The 18,550-nt window shown below is 41.9% G+C and overlaps 1 protein-coding gene across 1 annotated transcript in view; it reads right to left on the reverse strand.

Moving 5' to 3' along the window:
• Positions 1-18,550, reverse strand: part of TMEM241 (transmembrane protein 241) — a 122,940-nt gene that overhangs the window by 57,962 nt on the left and 46,428 nt on the right. The window contains exons 6-11 of the mRNA XM_081262687.1: positions 13,944-13,969; positions 10,152-10,203; positions 8,658-8,706; positions 7,355-7,400; positions 6,124-6,159; positions 1,524-1,558 (exon numbers count right to left, since the gene is read on the reverse strand). Of these exons, the coding sequence (XP_081118813.1) occupies positions 1,524-1,558; positions 6,124-6,159; positions 7,355-7,400; positions 8,658-8,706; positions 10,152-10,203; positions 13,944-13,969 (244 nt within the window). The remainder of the gene's footprint in view (positions 1-1,523; positions 1,559-6,123; positions 6,160-7,354; positions 7,401-8,657; positions 8,707-10,151; positions 10,204-13,943; positions 13,970-18,550) is intronic.

An 18,550-nucleotide genomic window follows, 5' to 3' on the forward strand; every position in this document is an offset into this window, starting at 1 on the left:
AAGTCTTCATGTCACTCATGAGGGAGCCTAAGATGTTCCAATTCTAAGTCAATGCTCTTTCCAACACTCTACCATGCTATAAAGAGCATGATCAATAAGATGTATATTTTCATTCATTTCACACATAGACACTACTGTTTTACAACCTCTGTTATGGTAGGACTATGGTTTGTCCTTTCCAAAACTCACTTTGAAGTCAAACTCTCATTGTGAGGTCTTGGGAGGGTGGAAACTGCTGGTGTGGTGGTGCACACCTGGAAATCTGGAATCCCAGTTACCTGGGGAGGCGAGGCAGGAGGATTGCAAGTTCAAGGCAATAGCAACTTAGTAAGACCCTGTCTCATAATAAAATTATAAAAGAGGGGGCTGGGGAATTAGCTCAGTGATAAAGCGCTTGCATAGCACACAGGAGGAGCTGGATTTAATCCCTAGAACTTAAAAAAAAAAGAGAGAGAGAGAGAGGGTGGAAATTTAATCCAACTATGATGTTTAGATGTGTGCTTTTGGGAAACAGGATTAGATAAGGTCATCAAGGTGGGGCCTTCATGATTGAATGCTGGTGTTCATAAGAAGAGAATTGACACATGTGTACCATTCTCCATTGGTGTCATCTCAACATATGATGCCCTGTGCCATCTCAGGACTCTGTCAGCAAGAAGGCTGTCATCATATGGGGCCCTGTAACCATGAATCAGTGTGGGAGCCCAAAGCAACCTATTTCCTTTATAATTTATCCCATCTATGGTACTGTGTTTTTAACCACAGAAAATAGACTAATATGACTCCAAAGCCTTTCAAAGTAAAACAAACAAACAAACAAACCAAACCCAACCCACGATGGAATAGAGCATTGTAATTCAGGAATCCAGGTAATTCTTTCCTCAATCTGAAAAGCAACTACAGAGTAATTGAGGCAGCAATAGGGTGAAAATAAGCTTTTAAAATTGACTTCTTTACTCCAGAATTCAGAAAATTAGATGGTAATGTATGATAAAAACTTTACAAAATGAGGTCAGCTAGAAATGGAGTGTATTTGAATTTTTTCACCAAATCCTTTTAGCAACAAAACAGCCATTCTGGATGCTTGGGTAAGGGACTTTAGAAGAGGGCAAAACAAGCACTAGATTACTTGGCAGGTAACAAACAGACTCAGCTATATATCTGAGATCACACTAGATGAAAACACAGACAATAAAATGCAACAGAGATAAGAAAAAATTCCTGGGCAATAAAGTCACAGTGGGTCTTTTTTTTTAACTTTAATTTTTGTGGTGCTGGGAATGAACCCAGGGTCTCATACTTGCTAGGCAAGTGCTCTACCACTGAGCTATATCCCCAGGTGCACTATATTGGATTATTAAGAGCAAATTCAAGTAGGTGGACCATTTTTTACTCTCAGGGTGACATATTGGAAGGTAACCATATTCTCTTTTGGGATGTCTTCAGAGAGAACAACCAAGCTCAGAACACTGGGTTAAACAGGGTCAATGTAAAACAACCCACAAACACCACAGACGGCTTACCTGTGGGGTGAGCTGCAAATGCCAGAAACACCACACTGAAAAAGACACAGCAAAGTAGTCAAGAAAGTTTCTCCAGCACAAAAAAGAAAGAAAAGGGGGGGGGATATAAAAACATACATTTCCATCCATTTTACTTGGAAACAGTTCAATTGGCCTGAAAGCAAATTTTCTATAGTGACTGGTCTCATTCTGCCTAAGCCCAACTCAGTGAGAATCTCTTAAAATGTTGGGCTAGGGATGTGGGCTAGGGATGTGGCTCGAGTGGTAGCGCGCTCGCCTGGCATGCATGCGGCCCGGGTTCGATCCTCAGCACCACATACCAACAAAGATGTTGTGTCCGCCGAAAACTAAAAAATAAATATTAAAAAAGTCTCTCTCTCTCTCTCTCTCTTTAAAAAAAAAGAAGGCTGAATCTTCCTGGGACAGACTGAAGGTCTCCTGTCCCACCTGAGGACCAATGGTCAGTCCTGGCTGACCATAACTATGATCACATTTAATTTATCCAGAGTATTTAAGAGCTAAACCAAGGGAGCTCCACATTACAAATAGGCTGCAATCTAAAAGCTAGCCATTGAGCTATGTGAGCTGAGTATCCTTTTTCCATAAAGTGAAGTGTGTTTAAGGTAATTAAATTTCCAACCTGCCCACAAATTGATCCATCAAACCATAGCTGAAAACTACCTGGACTGAAGTTTAATAGATGTCCACAGAAGGGGCGGGGAGGAATGTTCTTTGATGTGAGCCACATTGGACCATGGCACCCCATTCTTCCCCTCTGGAAACTTCTGTATCCCTGCACCCCTCTATGGTGCCTGCATGCTGTCCAATGCCCACTGCAGTAGACTGAATCCTCCCTTCTTCAGCCTCTTCTACAAAAACTCCATGCTATCTAGACAGTTGATCTAGTTAGAGGTTAGGAATAAAACTTGACATCTAAGTATGGGAAGGAATTTTTTAAAATGTGTGGAATGGCCTGCTCTGGCTCAACCCTGGCTGCACATCAGACTAGTCCAGCATCCTGGTTTACATCAGAATCTCCCAGGGCAGGGTCCAGACAAGTTTTCTCCATGATGGCCCAGGCAGTTCTAAAATGCACTGGAACCGAGGATCACAATAGGCAATCTCCAGCGAGTGGTGACATTGTAGGTGGTCTGAAGGAAGGTGGCCATGAGCAGAAACCACTGTTAGACTCTCAGCCCTGCCCTGCTCCTAGGGCTATCTCCCTGCACCATTTCTGTTTCTCCTGAGCTCTGCCTTGAAAGCCCATTTCTCGTGTCCCCTTGAGCAGTAGCAGTATAGCTGGCAAAGGAGCAGGAGAGGATGTTTGGGAGGACAATGGAGAAGAGCCCATTATGGGGATCCTATAGAAGTTGTCGGTTTGTAAGACAGGGCTTACTTGTAGCTCTGAAAAGTACACATACTACACAAGACTGGAGACTTTGACATGATTAGTCCTTCACATGGGCTCTGTAAGTCTTCACTTGACATCTTGTCATTTTTTTAAAACTTGTAATCTCTTCATATGCCATTATTTGAACTCCCTGGATCCTCTTTTGTTTATAACTTCAGGAGCAGAAGTAATTGCTCCTATTGCAGGATATGAAGCACCTCTTTCCATCCCAAAATATCTCTCAGGGCCTGCCATGGTTCCCCAATTCCCATCATAAGGGTCACTCCAAAATATTAGGGGGTAGAAATAATTAAGGGAAAGAGTTGGTCTTCTAACTCTTGTCTGGAAATTTGCAAATACAATGCTAACCCACTCCTAATTCCTACGCTGTGACCTCTTTGGGGGAGAGAACTATATTTTATTCATCTCTCAATCCCAAGTACCTACATGGATATAGTGTCATGCATACAGCAGGGCTCAATATGTGTTATAATGCAGTTAATTACCTCTAGGTTATCTGTGGTAGGAATACATTTGAAGAAAAATATAAATTGAAGCCCCCAATAGTTCTAAGATCATAAGTTACATGTAAATTCTAAAGAGGAAATTATACTAACATAAAAGGCCAAATAGCAGGCCTTTTTAAAATTCACTCAATCAATAAATATTTATTGAGTGTCTAATATATGTCAGACACTGTTCTAATATCTAAGAAGAAACAGGTAAACGAAACTGAAACATGCTATACTCATAGGAAATAAAATGAGAGAACATGAGGAAACCATAATCTACATATGCTAAATTCCAATACTTTTTTTCTGTTTCTCTAACTCATACCCCAGAGAGAATACCTATTTCCCTTTGACACACATACACAAAATTGCATCTGGAAAATAAGGAGATGGAGAATAAATGAGCAACATTATGGTAATTTTCTATTTAATAGACAGAGAGATCAGTATCTGCCTCGTGTTAAAAAGAACTGGTACTACAAGGTCATTCTATAACATTCATTCCTTACACATTGTCTAAGTTCCTCAAAAGGCAGAGCAAAGTGATATCAATTTTAGCAATTTATTTATGCTCAGCCTGTGGACAGCCTTTTCCATTCTCCTTTTCCTTCATTCTTTCCGCTTATGTGGTTCCTTATTCTCTATATTAGAAACATCAAGAAGTCAGGGTCAGGGAGCAAATACATCCTCAGTGAAGTAAGAGTGTCTGCCAAAGGCAGAGAACCATCCAACTGTTTGCGTTTCTCAAAATATCTAGAGTTCAAACCAATTTTTTCACCCTGGCATGCAGCACTCCAGGCTGGCCCCAACAAGGACAAACCATAAATCTGAGCAGATTGCAGATTTCTGGACACCAATACCCTCAGCACCCAGTGCCAAGGGGAAATTGAATACATCTTTATCACTTGTACCAGAAAAAACCTGGAACCAGTCATGGCTTAAGCAGGGTATGCCACAGCCTCAGCCAGAAAGCTGGGAGTACCCAGATCATAGGCAATAAATATCCTCACTCCAGGTGGAGGGGGAGAGGTCAGAAGAAAGGGCTGAGGGTCAACAAAGGTTCATTTTTCTATATATCTATTCCTTTGCTGTGCGACCTGGGGTTATATGTTTTGTACAGAAGAATTGCCTATAACGGCACAAAGGCTTAGAAACTTGGTTTTGTTTTGTTTTGCAGTGCTGGGTTCAAATCCAGAGCCTTGTGCATGCCAGGCAAGTGCTGTGCTATTGAACTTCACCCCTAGTCTTTGGAAGTATTCTAAATAACATTAGCCTTCTGTATTTTCAGAAAAATCTCTTGAAAGAGCTGGTGGGTCTGAGCAGAGTGCGACTGACTGCTGCTGGGCACAAAGGTGGCCCACAGCAATGCGTGGGGTGTGTCTTACATTCACACAGGCATTTTAATAAATACTAGGATATTTACGGGCATCCTCTGCACACGGAGAACACAGCTCAAGATGAATGTTTTAAGTAGAGTAACTTCCTCCAGAAATCAGCATGACCAAATGGTGGGGCACATCTCCAATCTTGGCCCTCTTTACTAAAATTCACAACACTGGGCAACATTGGGTTCCCAGCAGCAAACCTCATTTTCTCTCTCAGGTCTATGTGGTAGCACATCCTGTCTATCAAGGCAACTCTACTGGCTTCTTGCTACAAAACGCTTTATTCAAAAAACAAAAGGTGCTTGGGAAGTGAAAGGTGCTTGGGGGTTTTCAGAGAGCCTGACCTTCTCAGGCCACTGCCTTCAGGCCTTTCCTCTTTAGGGCTTCAGATCCCAAGACCCAGAGGCCAAATAGCTAGTACTGAGGCTACTGAGATCCAAGAATGAGTCCCAGCTATACTATTTAGCAGGGTGACCCCATCCTCAGCCTGGCTCAGATAAGGGTACAAACAATAGTCCACATACCAATTTAAAAGTCAAAAACTAAACCTCAAACTTGATCCTACCTGAACAAATACACCTTGAAAACAACCTGGAATCTAGATTAAAATTTAGAATTCTGGGTCTGGGGTTGTGGCTCAGCGAGGCCCTGGGTTCGATCCTCAGCACCACATATAAATAAATAAATAAAACAAAGGTATTGTGTCCAATTACAACTAAAAAATAAAGTTTTTTTTTGTTTGTTTGTTTTTTTAAATTTAGAATTCTGAGAATGCTTGGAGCTTCGTGTCAGAAGGTGGCAGCATGGGGAGATCTGGCCTCTGGCTCTAGGTTCCCAATGTGCCCTCTTCTCTTTGCACCCCAGGTTCCTTCCTGCTCCCCAAGAATTCTCCACACATGTACATGAACAGGACATCCTCTGTTTGCATCCCATTCTGGTAACAGCCTCTCTAGGACACCCATTAATAGGAACAATTTGGGAATTCAGACCTGGAAGGGCCTGGAAGGGAGCTTGGAGCCATTTGGGTAGGGGATTGAAGGGCACAATCTAGAAGTGAGGTTGTGGGGTCTGTATGAAATGTCCCTTAGCCTCCAAGGGGAGGGATGTGGCCCTCTAAAGTGCAGGCTAGACGGAGGCCTGGTCTAAGGGCAAGACAACTATCTGGTTTTCCCATCTCTGGTCATCTCACAAATTATTTAACTTCCTTTCCTGGCAGCTCCATTTGCTCTCTAATCAAAACATTACTGGAAAATAAAATTCATTAGCTCTAGAAGAATATGCATTGGTACTTCAAAATGCAAATTATATTTTACCTGAATATATAGTTTAAGTACTGCTGGTCAATATCACTAAGGAATGAGAGAGAAAAGATAAAACATATGAAACAATAGAAGAAATTTTTAAAAACACAATACAGTCATTATCCACTATTAATAAGTTTTATTTCTACATGTTACTACTTTATAAATTCTTAATAAATTTTATTCTTAATAAAAAAATATTCAAAACTAATTCCAGGGTATTTTTTAACCTGAAATAACCTTATAAAATTTATTTTATATAACTGAATTATTTTTAAAATGTTTAAATTTGCATATAATCCCTCTCCCCCCCCCGTTTATTGTTTTAAAAACAGTTCCTAGTTAAGTGCCATAACACACACACATGTTCACCTGTGTGGCTGATGGCTTCCCGTGTGCACGGGACCACTTTCAAAGGACTATCAATTATCTCAGGGCACTAGACTGGCTTCTAGGGCTACCATTTTTAACAAAAGTAAAGGGCACTTAAATAAATTTGAATCTCAGATACAGCAATGTTTTAGTGTATGCTCCAAATATCACATGGGCCATACTTAAACTGTAAAAGTTTGCTGCTCAGATGAAATTCAAATTTAAAGGGCATCCTGTCTATCAAGGCAACTCTACTGGCTTCTTGCTACAAAAACACTTTATTCAACAACAAAAAAAAAAAGGTGCTTGGGAAGTGAAAGGTGCTTAGGGGTTTTCAGAGGGCCTGACCTTCTCAGGCCACCGCCTTCAGGCCTTTCCTCTTTAGGGCTTCAGGACCCAAGACCCAGAGGCAGCTAGTCCCCCTCAACTGAGGCCATAATTCTAAAGGGACTCCATTGCTTGCTGCAACGAGGGTCTTTTTTTATCCAAGAACAGAAGTAGGGAGACTCCTAGGAATAAACTGAGTCAAGTTTGGAAGGTACTGGGGAAAAAAGAAAACCTAGTCGACTGGGGTCCAAAGCAGCTGATCATATACATTTCATTAAATTCTTATCTAAATGGCTGCCCATGAAGGAAAGGTGATCCATGTCTCTACACACTTAGCTGAAAGCTGATCCCTCTCAGATGGCAGCGGGCCTGGCCCAGAGTGGCTGGGGCAGCAGGCAGCAAGAGGACAGACAGCTTTGAGGGCTCTCTGCTGCCCTCCTGCAACCAGACTTGCAGAGAGTCTGGCCAGATGGAAGAATCTCATGCTGAATAGATCTCATCTCTTTCCTTTAACCAAACAACTCACCAAACATTCAGAGCTTACCTTAATGCACTGGGCTTCTGGAACTTCCGTAGTATTTTATAAGCACCTGGAAATGAAGTCACATGACATTCTGCTTAAAGAGCTGCCTGCACTTTCAAGAAAGTACAAAATCCAGGCAGAGAAGAACCCTAACAGCACAGCTCCTGGTCCCCTTTTCCCTATGAGGGTCACACACTGACAAAAGAGGACTAAGAACATTGGAGGGACTCAAGGATGTGAATTCAATGGTCCTCCATGATAATGTACGTCAGTCCTGCAAGTGGCCCACAGGGAGCACCAGGCAAGGAAAGTGTCTTGATCCACAGGTAGATATATAATTAAAAGGAAGGTTTTACTTCCTTCACACAATGCACATGGGAAAGAGAAACACTGAGGGATTTCTGAACATTTCTAAACTGTGTTAATAAATCCAGGGCACTGTTTATTCCCCCTAAGATTACAAACAAGAAACACTGAACATATGACTTTGAAATAAAATCAGATGGTCTGCCAGGTGTGCTGGCGCATGCCTGAAATCTGGTGGCTTGGCAGGCTGAGCCAGGAGGACCGAAAGTTCAAAGCCAGCCTCAGTGACTTAGCAAGGCCCTGAAATCCTGTCTCAGTGGTTAAGTGCCCCTGACTGATTTCAATCCACAGTACTAAAACAAAACAAAAAACAACAACAACAAAAAAATCAGATGGTTCTTTTATTACACCAACTTGATGATATTATTATTATTATTATTATTATTATTACTACTACTATTTGCTTGCTTTTTTAAAATATGCTTTTGGATTCCTTCCTTTCTGCCCTTTTAAAGAAAGAACAACCAGCATTCTACCAGTGGGCTTGGCAGGCAAAATCTGAGCCAATGTTTACCATGAAAGAGAGGAAAGGGAACTATATTGGAAAGGGAAATAGTTGAAGAAAACTCCAAAATAGAAAAACAAATCCAGAAAATGCCCACTTAATTTTAACCTTGGATTTTTTAAAGGAATTTAACCTTTATTTTATTTATTTGTTTTTATGTGGTGCTGAAGATCAAACCCAGTGCCTCACCCATCCTAGGCAAGTGCTCTACCACTGAACTAGAACCCCAGCCCTTAACCTTGGATTTAATTTTCCTATTGTCCAGAGTCACTATCAGTGAATACAGCTAGAAAATTAGGGGAAGAGAGAAAAGGAAGGCAACAGGAATGATAATGATCAAATTATGTGCTTACACAAATACGGCATAATGAATCCCACTCTTAAGTAAAATTATAACATACCAATTAAAAAACATACCTCATATATTTAAGTAAGCATTTAGTTAAAACTTACCTACACAGAATAAGTGAATTACAGCCCAAAAATATCCATCTGGATCAAACTGTAACACAGGATAAAAGAAAGAAAAAAAAAAACAGCTCTGAGTACAAACAGCATCCCGCACAGCAGGCAGAAACCTGAGTCATCAAAGCACAGTGCCCAAGGTTTCAAACCAGCATTCTTAGGGTCTAGGTCCATTCTCCCTCATATGTCACCCAGTATCCTACAACAACTCCCTGATGCAGCTTGGCCTTCAGCCCCCGCTTACCCACACTGCCACCACACTATGTGCAAATCCAAACTCATGGCACTCAAGGACCTCGACAAGCCCCCACAAACCTTCCAGTCATGACTACAGCCCCCCACCCTCAAAGAACAAGGATGGTTTGCATTTTCCAAAACAAATGCTCTCTGCTTACTAGCCAAGCAGACTCTTTCTTTTTCTCCCTTTCTATTATTCTCCACAGGCCTCGATATAGCTGATACACTCTACAGTTTCCTTATGGATGGAAGTCCCAGGAAGGCAGGAGTTAGAATGGGGTGGCCACATAGTAGGTGTTCAGTAAAGTCAAATCCCAGCATACCCAAGGCCCCTCTGGCACTTTTCCTCATTCTTTCAGATTTCGGTTCAGTAAGCAGTGCCTGGCTCTAGCACCAGAGTGATCTAGGTTACATTCTAAAATCCCCTCTTATTCATTAGCCGGTGACCCTTTGGGCCTCACTATTCTTTAGCCATTATATGGAGATAATAATAGTCCCTGTCCTACAGAATTGTTGTGAAATTTTAAGTAAAATAGGGCATAAAAAGAATTGGTGCAGGGACAGCACACAGCAGGATCCTATCATTGTTAGCTCTTCCTATTTTCCAAGTCCCTGAGTTTTCTTAGGTACTTCATAGCCTCCCTACCTCTCTGGACTGAGTCCTGGTCTCCCTGTCATAATTAATTGACTGCTCACTTGTCCATCTCCCTCTCCCTTTGCTCTGAATAGACTCTGATTTCTGCCACAACAAAGTCTCAGAGCCTAACACTGGGGTGGCATGGGGGTGGCACTTAAGAATGCTGGGGGAGAAAGGGAGGCAGAAAAGAAAGAAAAACCTAGCAAGGAGATGGCTACTGGGGATGCAATGGGTCCTTAGTGCCCCATAAGGAAATCTCCAATTTGGCATAGGGTGATCAAGTAAAAATCACTTCCAGCAGAGGCCCTGGTGATGAGAAGGAAAATCAAGTTTGCCTCAATGCCTGAGGCTGGGGCGACCCAGGCTTGGGAGTGCAGGTTCACAGACTTGCACAAGAATGAAATGCATGCAACCCAGGGCCAGACCTTTAAGGCCTGGGGGAAACGGTGCTGCTGGGCCAAAAGGCCCCAGTCTGAGAGCTTCTGAATGCCTCCACATAGGCCAGGTTATCCTCATTCTCAAAGCAAGGACTAGGAAAGTCTGCACACATGTGAGACTTCAGAGAGTAAAAGACTCTTTGAAGGCAAAAGGAGTTTACCTGGACTTACCTGGGAGTCGTTGAAGGGAAGGCACCCTGCAGCTGCCAGGAGGAAGAGGGCGCTGTGGACAGGCAGATAAAACAGGCAGCTTCACCTTTCAACATCAAAGCCCTTCCCAGAGAGTGTGGAGGTTGGACCAGATCCCTTGGAGTTTGGAGGAGGCAAAGAGCCTGAGACCAACCCAGTTCCCCCTTCATCCTCTGAGAACCCCGACTCCTGTGTGATTTTCAATTACATTCTCTGCTGACAGCCAGACATCTTCTCTGCGGCTCAGCTAGCCCTTGCCCAGAATCGGGCACTTGCAGGACACATGAAAACCAGAGCTGGCTCACTCAAGAAACAGTGTGTCTGTCAAACAGCTAATAAAAGGAGGTTTTTGACTACAGATCCCCAGAAAACATGAGTATCTAGTTAGGCAATCAGATCACCATCATGCCAGTTACAACAACAGAAAAACAACGAACAAAAAAAGCTTATTAAAATCCTTTGTACACAACTTTAATCTAATGTTCAGACTCAATAATCTCCAGTAACTGGATAGATCAATGCCCTGTCCTCCTGATAGGATATATTCAGGTACAACATCAAACATATGGCTGTCAAACAGGTGAAAGCTGAATTGAATTAGGAGAAAAGGCTGAGACAAAACCAAACTTACAGTCCACAAACACAACAGGCTTGTAAGCTTCAAAAATGTGAAGGCAATGAAAGGTTGAGGAACTGTCTTAGATTAAAGGACACAAGAGAGACATGACATTCTTGAAGGGGAAATTGCTACAAAAGATAATACTGGGATCCTGGAAAAACACGAACTTGGGCTGAGATATTAGATAACAGTATTGTATCAGATATCAATTTCCTAAATTTAGTAAGTGCCCTTCAGTTATATAAAAAGGATTGTTTTTTTTTAGGAGATATGCTTTGAAGTATTTAGGAGTAGGGTCATGGTCTTTGCAATTCACACCCAAATGGTTCAGAAAAATAAGAATATCTTTCTGTATTTTGGGTAATGTTAGGTATGTGTAGACATGCATTATATATGTGAGAAAAAGGGAGGGTAGGGGAGGGAGGGATACAGAGAGAGAGAGAATGAAAAAATGTTATCACTGGGTGAATGTAGGTGAATAGTGCATGGGCATTCATTGTAATATTCTTGCAACCTCTCTATAGGTTTACACTTTATTTCTCATATAAATATTGTTACTAGAAAAATCTCTTTTACATACTCAAATATTTACAGATGAAATGCTATGGTGCTAGGATGTGCTTCAAAGTCATACTGAAGTGAAGCAGTGGATAGATCCATAAATTAAAAATTATTGAAGCTGGAAGATGGGTAGATGGGCTTCCTTATACTACTGTCTACTTTTTTTTAATATGTTTGGAGATTTCCACAATATAATGTCTTCCAAAAATTCTTGCACAAAAAAATAATGTTGCCCATCAGATATTTTCAGAGAACTATCCTCATTCATCACAAAGTTCATTTAGAGCTGGCTCAGTAATCATTGGTTTTTAGCATCTGTCTTCTGGTTTTCATATACAAAATGACTTTGCTTGTAGCTTTCCCCAATCATCCTGTTCTCCTAAAAGAAGGCATCAGAAAGCCCAAAACCCAAATTAAGTCTTGGTCTCTCTTCTCTTTTCATTTTATAAGTGCAACAACATATATAATGTTAGGCCCTCACTACTGACCTATTCCATCAGGAGACAAACAACAGAGGATCAAGGCATGAAAAGAAGCACTGGATACAGAATTTTCACTTTCAGGGGATTCTGTCATATGGCATCTCATACTGATACATATCCCATGTGATCTATGTTCTTTATATAGATCACATATTTATACATAATCTAAATATAGAATATAGATTAATCTATATTCTTCTATAGATCATAGATTATACACACATATATATTACATGATATAGATGTTTGTGCACGTAATATATTATATCATACCTATGTAACATTCAACAAGCAGATAGTAACAATCTCAATATACTAGAAACTGATGCTAACCAATTCCAAGTGCTGACTGCTGTAATGACACCAGATGGCTACACCAGAGCAGGAGACTGGCACAGAGGAACCCTCAGACTTGGGAAGGTCAAGACAGGAGAATGCAGAACAGCATGAGGCCCAGAAAATTCTCCAACCCAGTCTACCTCCTCCTTCAGCCTCCCTGCTTTCAATGCACACACAAAAGTGACCTAGAGAAGAACGAAAGGTAAAGATTTGGGTGAGTGGAAGAGAGATTGTCAGGGGGCTGCTGAGGCTGCTCAGCAATAGGCAATAGGCTTTAGGTGGGAGAAGAGGACACTCCTCATAGGTTTGGTGTCTGTTGGAGTAGAGGGCTTTCTGGAATATAGGCTCCTTCCCACCCGGGGAATGCACATTTAGAGATCCCCTCATGCAGAGAATCCCTTGAGGATGAAGGAGATGGGGGGATACCCAGGGGGTGAGACGGGGGTCTGGTTCCTATGGTACTTGAGTAATATGTGTATCAGGTATTAGGGTGCTGGGAGCATTTGTGAACTGTGTGTGAACCCAAACGACATGGAAGCCATTAGGCAGGAAGGTCTGGTCTTGGGAACTCCCAGTGGTAACCCTGCTGTTGAGAATGCCCAATTCATGTGACTTTGTACCTAGCTCTGTCTAAGTTCAGCACTGTACTGGAGATGCAGTGACCTGCTGAAGCCACACAACCTCTCAGAGATGGGGGTAGCTTGCTAAGATGACAATCAACCCATTTGCTGCAAGACCCCTGCCCCTGAAACCTTATCCTTGCCTTTGAAGCCCTCCCCCTTGAATAAAGAACTGAATCCATGTTCAGTTGTTCAGTTCCAGCTCCTATCAGGACTGGAGACCTACCAGGCGCTCCACTTTTCTTTCATCTAATTTTTGGCTCTGGCTCTATTTCTTACTAATTAATTCAGACTTTCTATTCCTCAGGCAGCTCACACCTCCTGAGCAGGAATCTACCCTGTCAGGGTGCCAGCCACCTCACAATATTAGGGGCTTTGATGCCTCTCTTTAACACTTTGAGAATCTCCTTGTAAACAAGTGGTGAGTCCTGAAATTTTGTTTTACATTTTCCTTTCCAGCTGTAACCTGTAATAAAGGCAAAGAAAAAAGAGGGGGGCGCGGCTGGATGGAAGCCCAGAAATATCTGAAACAAAAATCCTAAATCTGTGTATCAAAGCATCGCTGTTGGTTTTCTATCGTGGGACTGAGCATCTCAGTTACAGCAGAGGAAGGAGGAAGGGGTGAGAGAACAAGGTAAGGAGTTAGAACGAGAATTCAGAGGTGGAGAGACCTGTATGAGAGTCCAGTCATGCTCTGCCGAGGAAACCAAGGTTCAGAGGGGGAAGAAACTTGCCCACCATCACTGTGCTGTGCCCAGGACTGCAATTTAGATCCTGGGACTCACAGGCTAATGCTTTTCCCACAGTGGAACATCTTAGAGCCTCAATAAACTGCATTATTTTTTAAAAATTTAAGTCATCTCCATGTTTTTCAGTTCTCCACCAGTATTGCACAACTTATTACAAAGTTTTGGGGCATCAAGAGCTGAAATCTAACACGAGTTAGTTTTGTTTTCCCCTTAGGAATAAAATTTTGCAGAGAGAGAGAGAGAGGAGAGAATATGTTTTAAAATAAGACACAAAATAGGGATATATAACTGTTCATAATAAATTCCTCTGTCAGCTCTCAGAATCTTCAAAAGTCTATCACCCAAGTTAAAATGAGGTTCAATCTTATGTTTTAGAGAGATGTTTTGATTTTTTAAAAACTTACCTACAGATCTTTGCAGGAGATGTTTTCTGTATGAAAGTAAAGACACATAATTAGTCTTCAAAAATATTCCCCCAAAAAACATTTCAATTAAGAGGCAAATAAATTATGAGCGAATTTATTAGAGGTTTTGCAAGCTTGCGACACTTCACTATTTTTTAAAGCTTTTTCTGCTTGGACTAAATGAAGGATGACTCAGTTCCACAGCTGAGTCACCTCGGCAAAGCACTTTCACCATTAGAATGTTTACCTATGAAAAGCAAAATGATGTCAGGGCAACCTTCAAGAATCTTCCATACCAAGCACAGGGAAACGAGAGAGAGATCGACGCCATCCATATCCACGTAAGAAAATAAATTAAGCTCTAATCCAACTTCTCTTCTAGGTCTGTCTCTTTATTTTTATTTACTTATTTTTGAGACGAGGTCTCACTACATTGCCCAACCTGGCCTCAAACTCCTGGACTCAAGTGTTCCTCCTGCCTCAGCCTCCCAGGTAGCTGGGACTAGAGGTGCATGCATCCACCCTGAGCCACAGGTCTGTCTCTTCAAATAACCCTTTCATTTATCCACCTCTGACTCTGAGCAGTCCTATAAAATGACCGGTGATGATGTGAAAATTAATACACAGAAAAAAAAGGTGAAGAGAGAGACAACAAATGGCAGACTGGGGAATGGAAACTTTTCATTTAAGATTTCCTACAATGAATCAATTCTAATTTGGACTCAACCTTTATAAACTCCTGCCAATTAACCAATTTCACTGTATTCTTTGAACAGACGAAGGAGGGAGTAGCACAGAATCTTGTGTTTTATAGAAGAAACAGACAGGTAGGATGACAGATTTATTCTGGAGATTTCAGAAGGATTGTTTTGCGAGTTGGGAACAAATTACAATTTTTGACACTAGTTCAGATAAAGTGAGAAGTATAAATATTGTTTAGAAATGAGGCGTTCACAAGAGAAACATAAGCGGTTTGCTACCAGACTATCTTAAGTGTGCATTTGTTACTAAATAATCAAGTTTTTGTTATTTTCATAAACAGATTCTATTTGTGTGCAAAGCAGTGGCTTGCATCCTTGGGATTTTTAATCTCTGATTTTTATCCAGCCTGGCATCTGAGTACAGGAAGCAGAGCCAGGCATGGATGCTCTGCCCCCTGGTGGGGACAGCCTTTCGTTTATGCAGAGCGGATAACCACTGAAGGGCTCACAGTTCCTGCATAATTGTCCCCACTACAGATAAAATATATTTCTAAAAGATTCTGAGCCAAATGTAACCAAAATCTCCACAGTCTGGTGGAACAATAGGTCAGGAAGGACAGAGATTAAAGGGAAGTCCCAACTTTTTCATGAAAAACATGTTTGCCCAGTAACTATTGTGGGGTGTCTGTCGCAAGGCAACAAATCCATCCAGAGCCTGAAAGAGTTTCCCCCTCCCACAGGGGACAGATTCTTTTTTAAATTTTAAACTCCTTCAGATTAAAAGGGAAACTGCATGGAAATGAAGGGAGACCCTCATTGCTATACAAAATTACATATAAGAGGTTGGGAGGGGAATGGGAAAATAAACAAGGAGAGAAATGAATTACAGTAGATGGGGTAGAGAGAGAAGATGGGAGGGGAGGGGAGGAGGGATAGTAGGGGATAGGAAAGGTAGCAGAATACAACAATTACTAATAGGGCATCATGTAAAATTGTGGATGTGTAACCGACGTGATTCTGCAATCTGCATTTGGGGTAAAATTGGGGGTTCATAACCCACTTCAATCTAATGTATGAAATATGATATGTCAAGAGCTTTGTAATGTTGTGAACAACCAATAAAAAAAAAATAATTAAAAAAAAGAGCCCAGACGGTGAAAACAAGCAATGGATTCGTTATTTAGCTCTCTTCTCCCAGGGCTCTGAAAACAACTGAGGACTTAATGTTACCTTTGTTTAGAAATAACCCAGTAATGAGTCCCAACAATAGCTCAGTTTCTGAATGGGCCAACACAACTCCTCAAAAGTCACACTGCCAAAATTAACAATAAGTGGCTAACATCACTCAGGGTTAGCTAACTTATTCTGTGCCCAGCACTACTCCTAAGGGCTCTGTAGCATTGACTTATTTAATTATGAGATAATTAATAGTTGTGGGTTATTTGTTCTAGATAAGGGCACCTGACTCACTGGAGAAGTTAGGGAAGTCATCCAAGGACATGGGGTTTGAACCCAGGTGTTCTGGTTTCAAAATCTGACTTTTTTCTTCCAGTCTGCTTGCCAGGACACAACTGCTGGTCCTCTGAAGTCACCACCCTTCATTTGCTGCTTCCTGTGCCTGCCTGGAGCACCCTTTCTTCTTGTCTAACTAGAAAATCCCTATGTATCTTGTGTATCTTGGCTCAAATCTAGCCATGGGGAGGCCTTCCCTGCTCATTCCCAGCAGACTTGCTGGTGGTCACCTCCTGGTCCACCCACACCTCATCCCAGTCTGTATGGGCATCAAAACTCACAATTACATGTACACTCAATGCTGAGTTCTATAAGGATAATCAATACCTCCTACACATCTCCAGTTTTAGGCCTAGCAAAATCTTTGCTATTTAGTGTACACCTAATAAATGCCAAACAAACAAAAAGCATTATTCTAATGTATCTGCAAGGTAGATGATGAATTCCATGAGCCACACAGTACCTTACAGTCAAATTGTGTGTGCATGTGTGTGTGCCTACACAAAGAACAAATTGTCGATCATGAAAATGAGCTACAGGTTCCAGATTGAGTTTATTCTCATAATCTGGGAACAAGGTCATGAGGAGGTCAACTTTACCTTCCAAAATGGATTCTATTAAAATCTACGCATAAGGGACAGAATAACATCGTACCATTTGACAGTCTGTGAGGTGGGGAGCAATGTGTTCCTTATGAAATGGGAACCTACATACATCAGGGCTCCCAGTCACAGGGTGAGGAACGTAAGTCACACCAAGCCTACATCCCAGCCATCTTCATCACAGAGCAGATTTTAATGCTGAATAGCCAGAAACCACCTGCAGGTCTGCAAGGAGGGACTGGCCAAAAGTATGCTTCATCCAACATGGAATGCGGACAGGAATATGGATTCCTGACAAAGTGTTAAACGGAAACACCAGGGTGGGTTTTACCCTTTGTGTAAATACATCTCTACATGTACATAGCAAAAAAATGTCTGCTAAAAATACACAGGTTCCTTGGGGAAGCAGAAACAGTTGATTTCCAGAATTTTTTCTTCTGCTTTTCTATAGCTGATTCCATCTTATATTTATACAAGAAAGAAAAGCTTTAAAAAAAAAATAACTAAAAAAAATGTTACCCACACAATTGCTTTCTAATTTTCCCAGACAAGAAATGAGGTTGATTTGCCTTACTAATGAAATGGAGTTGAAGATTCAAAATCTTATAGCTTTCATCTAGTTAATTCCAAGGACAGGTTCTCTCAGACAGAATCCTGGCCCCTGGCCTGCAGGGAAGAAGAGGGTCTCCTGCTGAATGGAAATATCCCGAGGGGACTCTCTAACCCCAAGTCCTACTCACCTTCATTTACAGGACTCGACTTGTCCATCAGGAAACAAAACCCTGAAGAGGTACCTCAATCCCACCCCCAGACCAGGTAAATCTTCATTTCTAAATTTGTAAAAAAAGTACCACTCTCAGGACTAATTGGGTTTTTTGGAATCTGAGTGTCCTGAGTCAGCCTCCTAGAGCTGAACAGCTCTCAGGGAGATGGTGAACCTGATCCTCAGTGCCTACTCGGTGACAGCTCAGCTCAGCACCACTCTTTAAAGACACCCATCTCATGATCCCTGACCTTGGAAGGGCTCAAAGGAAGCCTCCTGGAGACACAGGAAAATATTTCCCTATCTCACTGAACCTAAGACAACACTGATTATAAAATGTCAGAAGGAAAACAATTACGCCACATGATTGATTGTAAGAGTCTCCTGATTTTAGATTGATGAAAGAAAAAAAAAAAAACGCAGCACATGGTAGAACTGGTGATATAGGGAAACTGCACGATGGTGTGGTAAGTAAAATATCAGAGAAAGGGGCCATTCTCCTTGAGGAGCAAGGAACCCTTTACCCACATGGAGATCAGCCAAGTGCCAAGTGGACTATAGCCCCCACCTTTGCTGGAACAGCTGCAGAGGAAAGGACACAGGCCCGACCTGACTGCCACAAGTGCTCAGGGGACCAAGCTCTCATCCCTCAGCCCCTCAGCTAGGCCACCCAAAGACAGAGGACTTGAACTAGGGTGACTGCAGCAGTGGGAATGGAAAAGAAGGGACAGATTCAGTAACAGACTGAACGGGGTGGGGAAAGGAGACTAAGGAGTAGAAGGGACTCCTAGGTTTCTGAGTTGGGTGATGATGGCCAGAACTGGGATTCCCACCTGAGAAGCATGATGGGAAAAACAGATCCGTTCCATTGGATCCCTTTGCATTACAGATGCCTGGGGAGACCCCGAGGACAGCAGGCCATGGGACCAAATTAAACCACCCATGATAACACTGATCATCACAGCTGGCAAACAGAGCACCTATGATGTGCTAGAAACTGTGGGAGGCACGTACACATGCGTAGCTGTT

The sequence above is a fragment of the Spermophilus citellus genome (assembly GCF_964194105.1).
Source record: "Spermophilus citellus genome assembly, chromosome: 12".
Taxonomy (NCBI): Eukaryota; Metazoa; Chordata; class Mammalia; order Rodentia; family Sciuridae; genus Spermophilus; species Spermophilus citellus.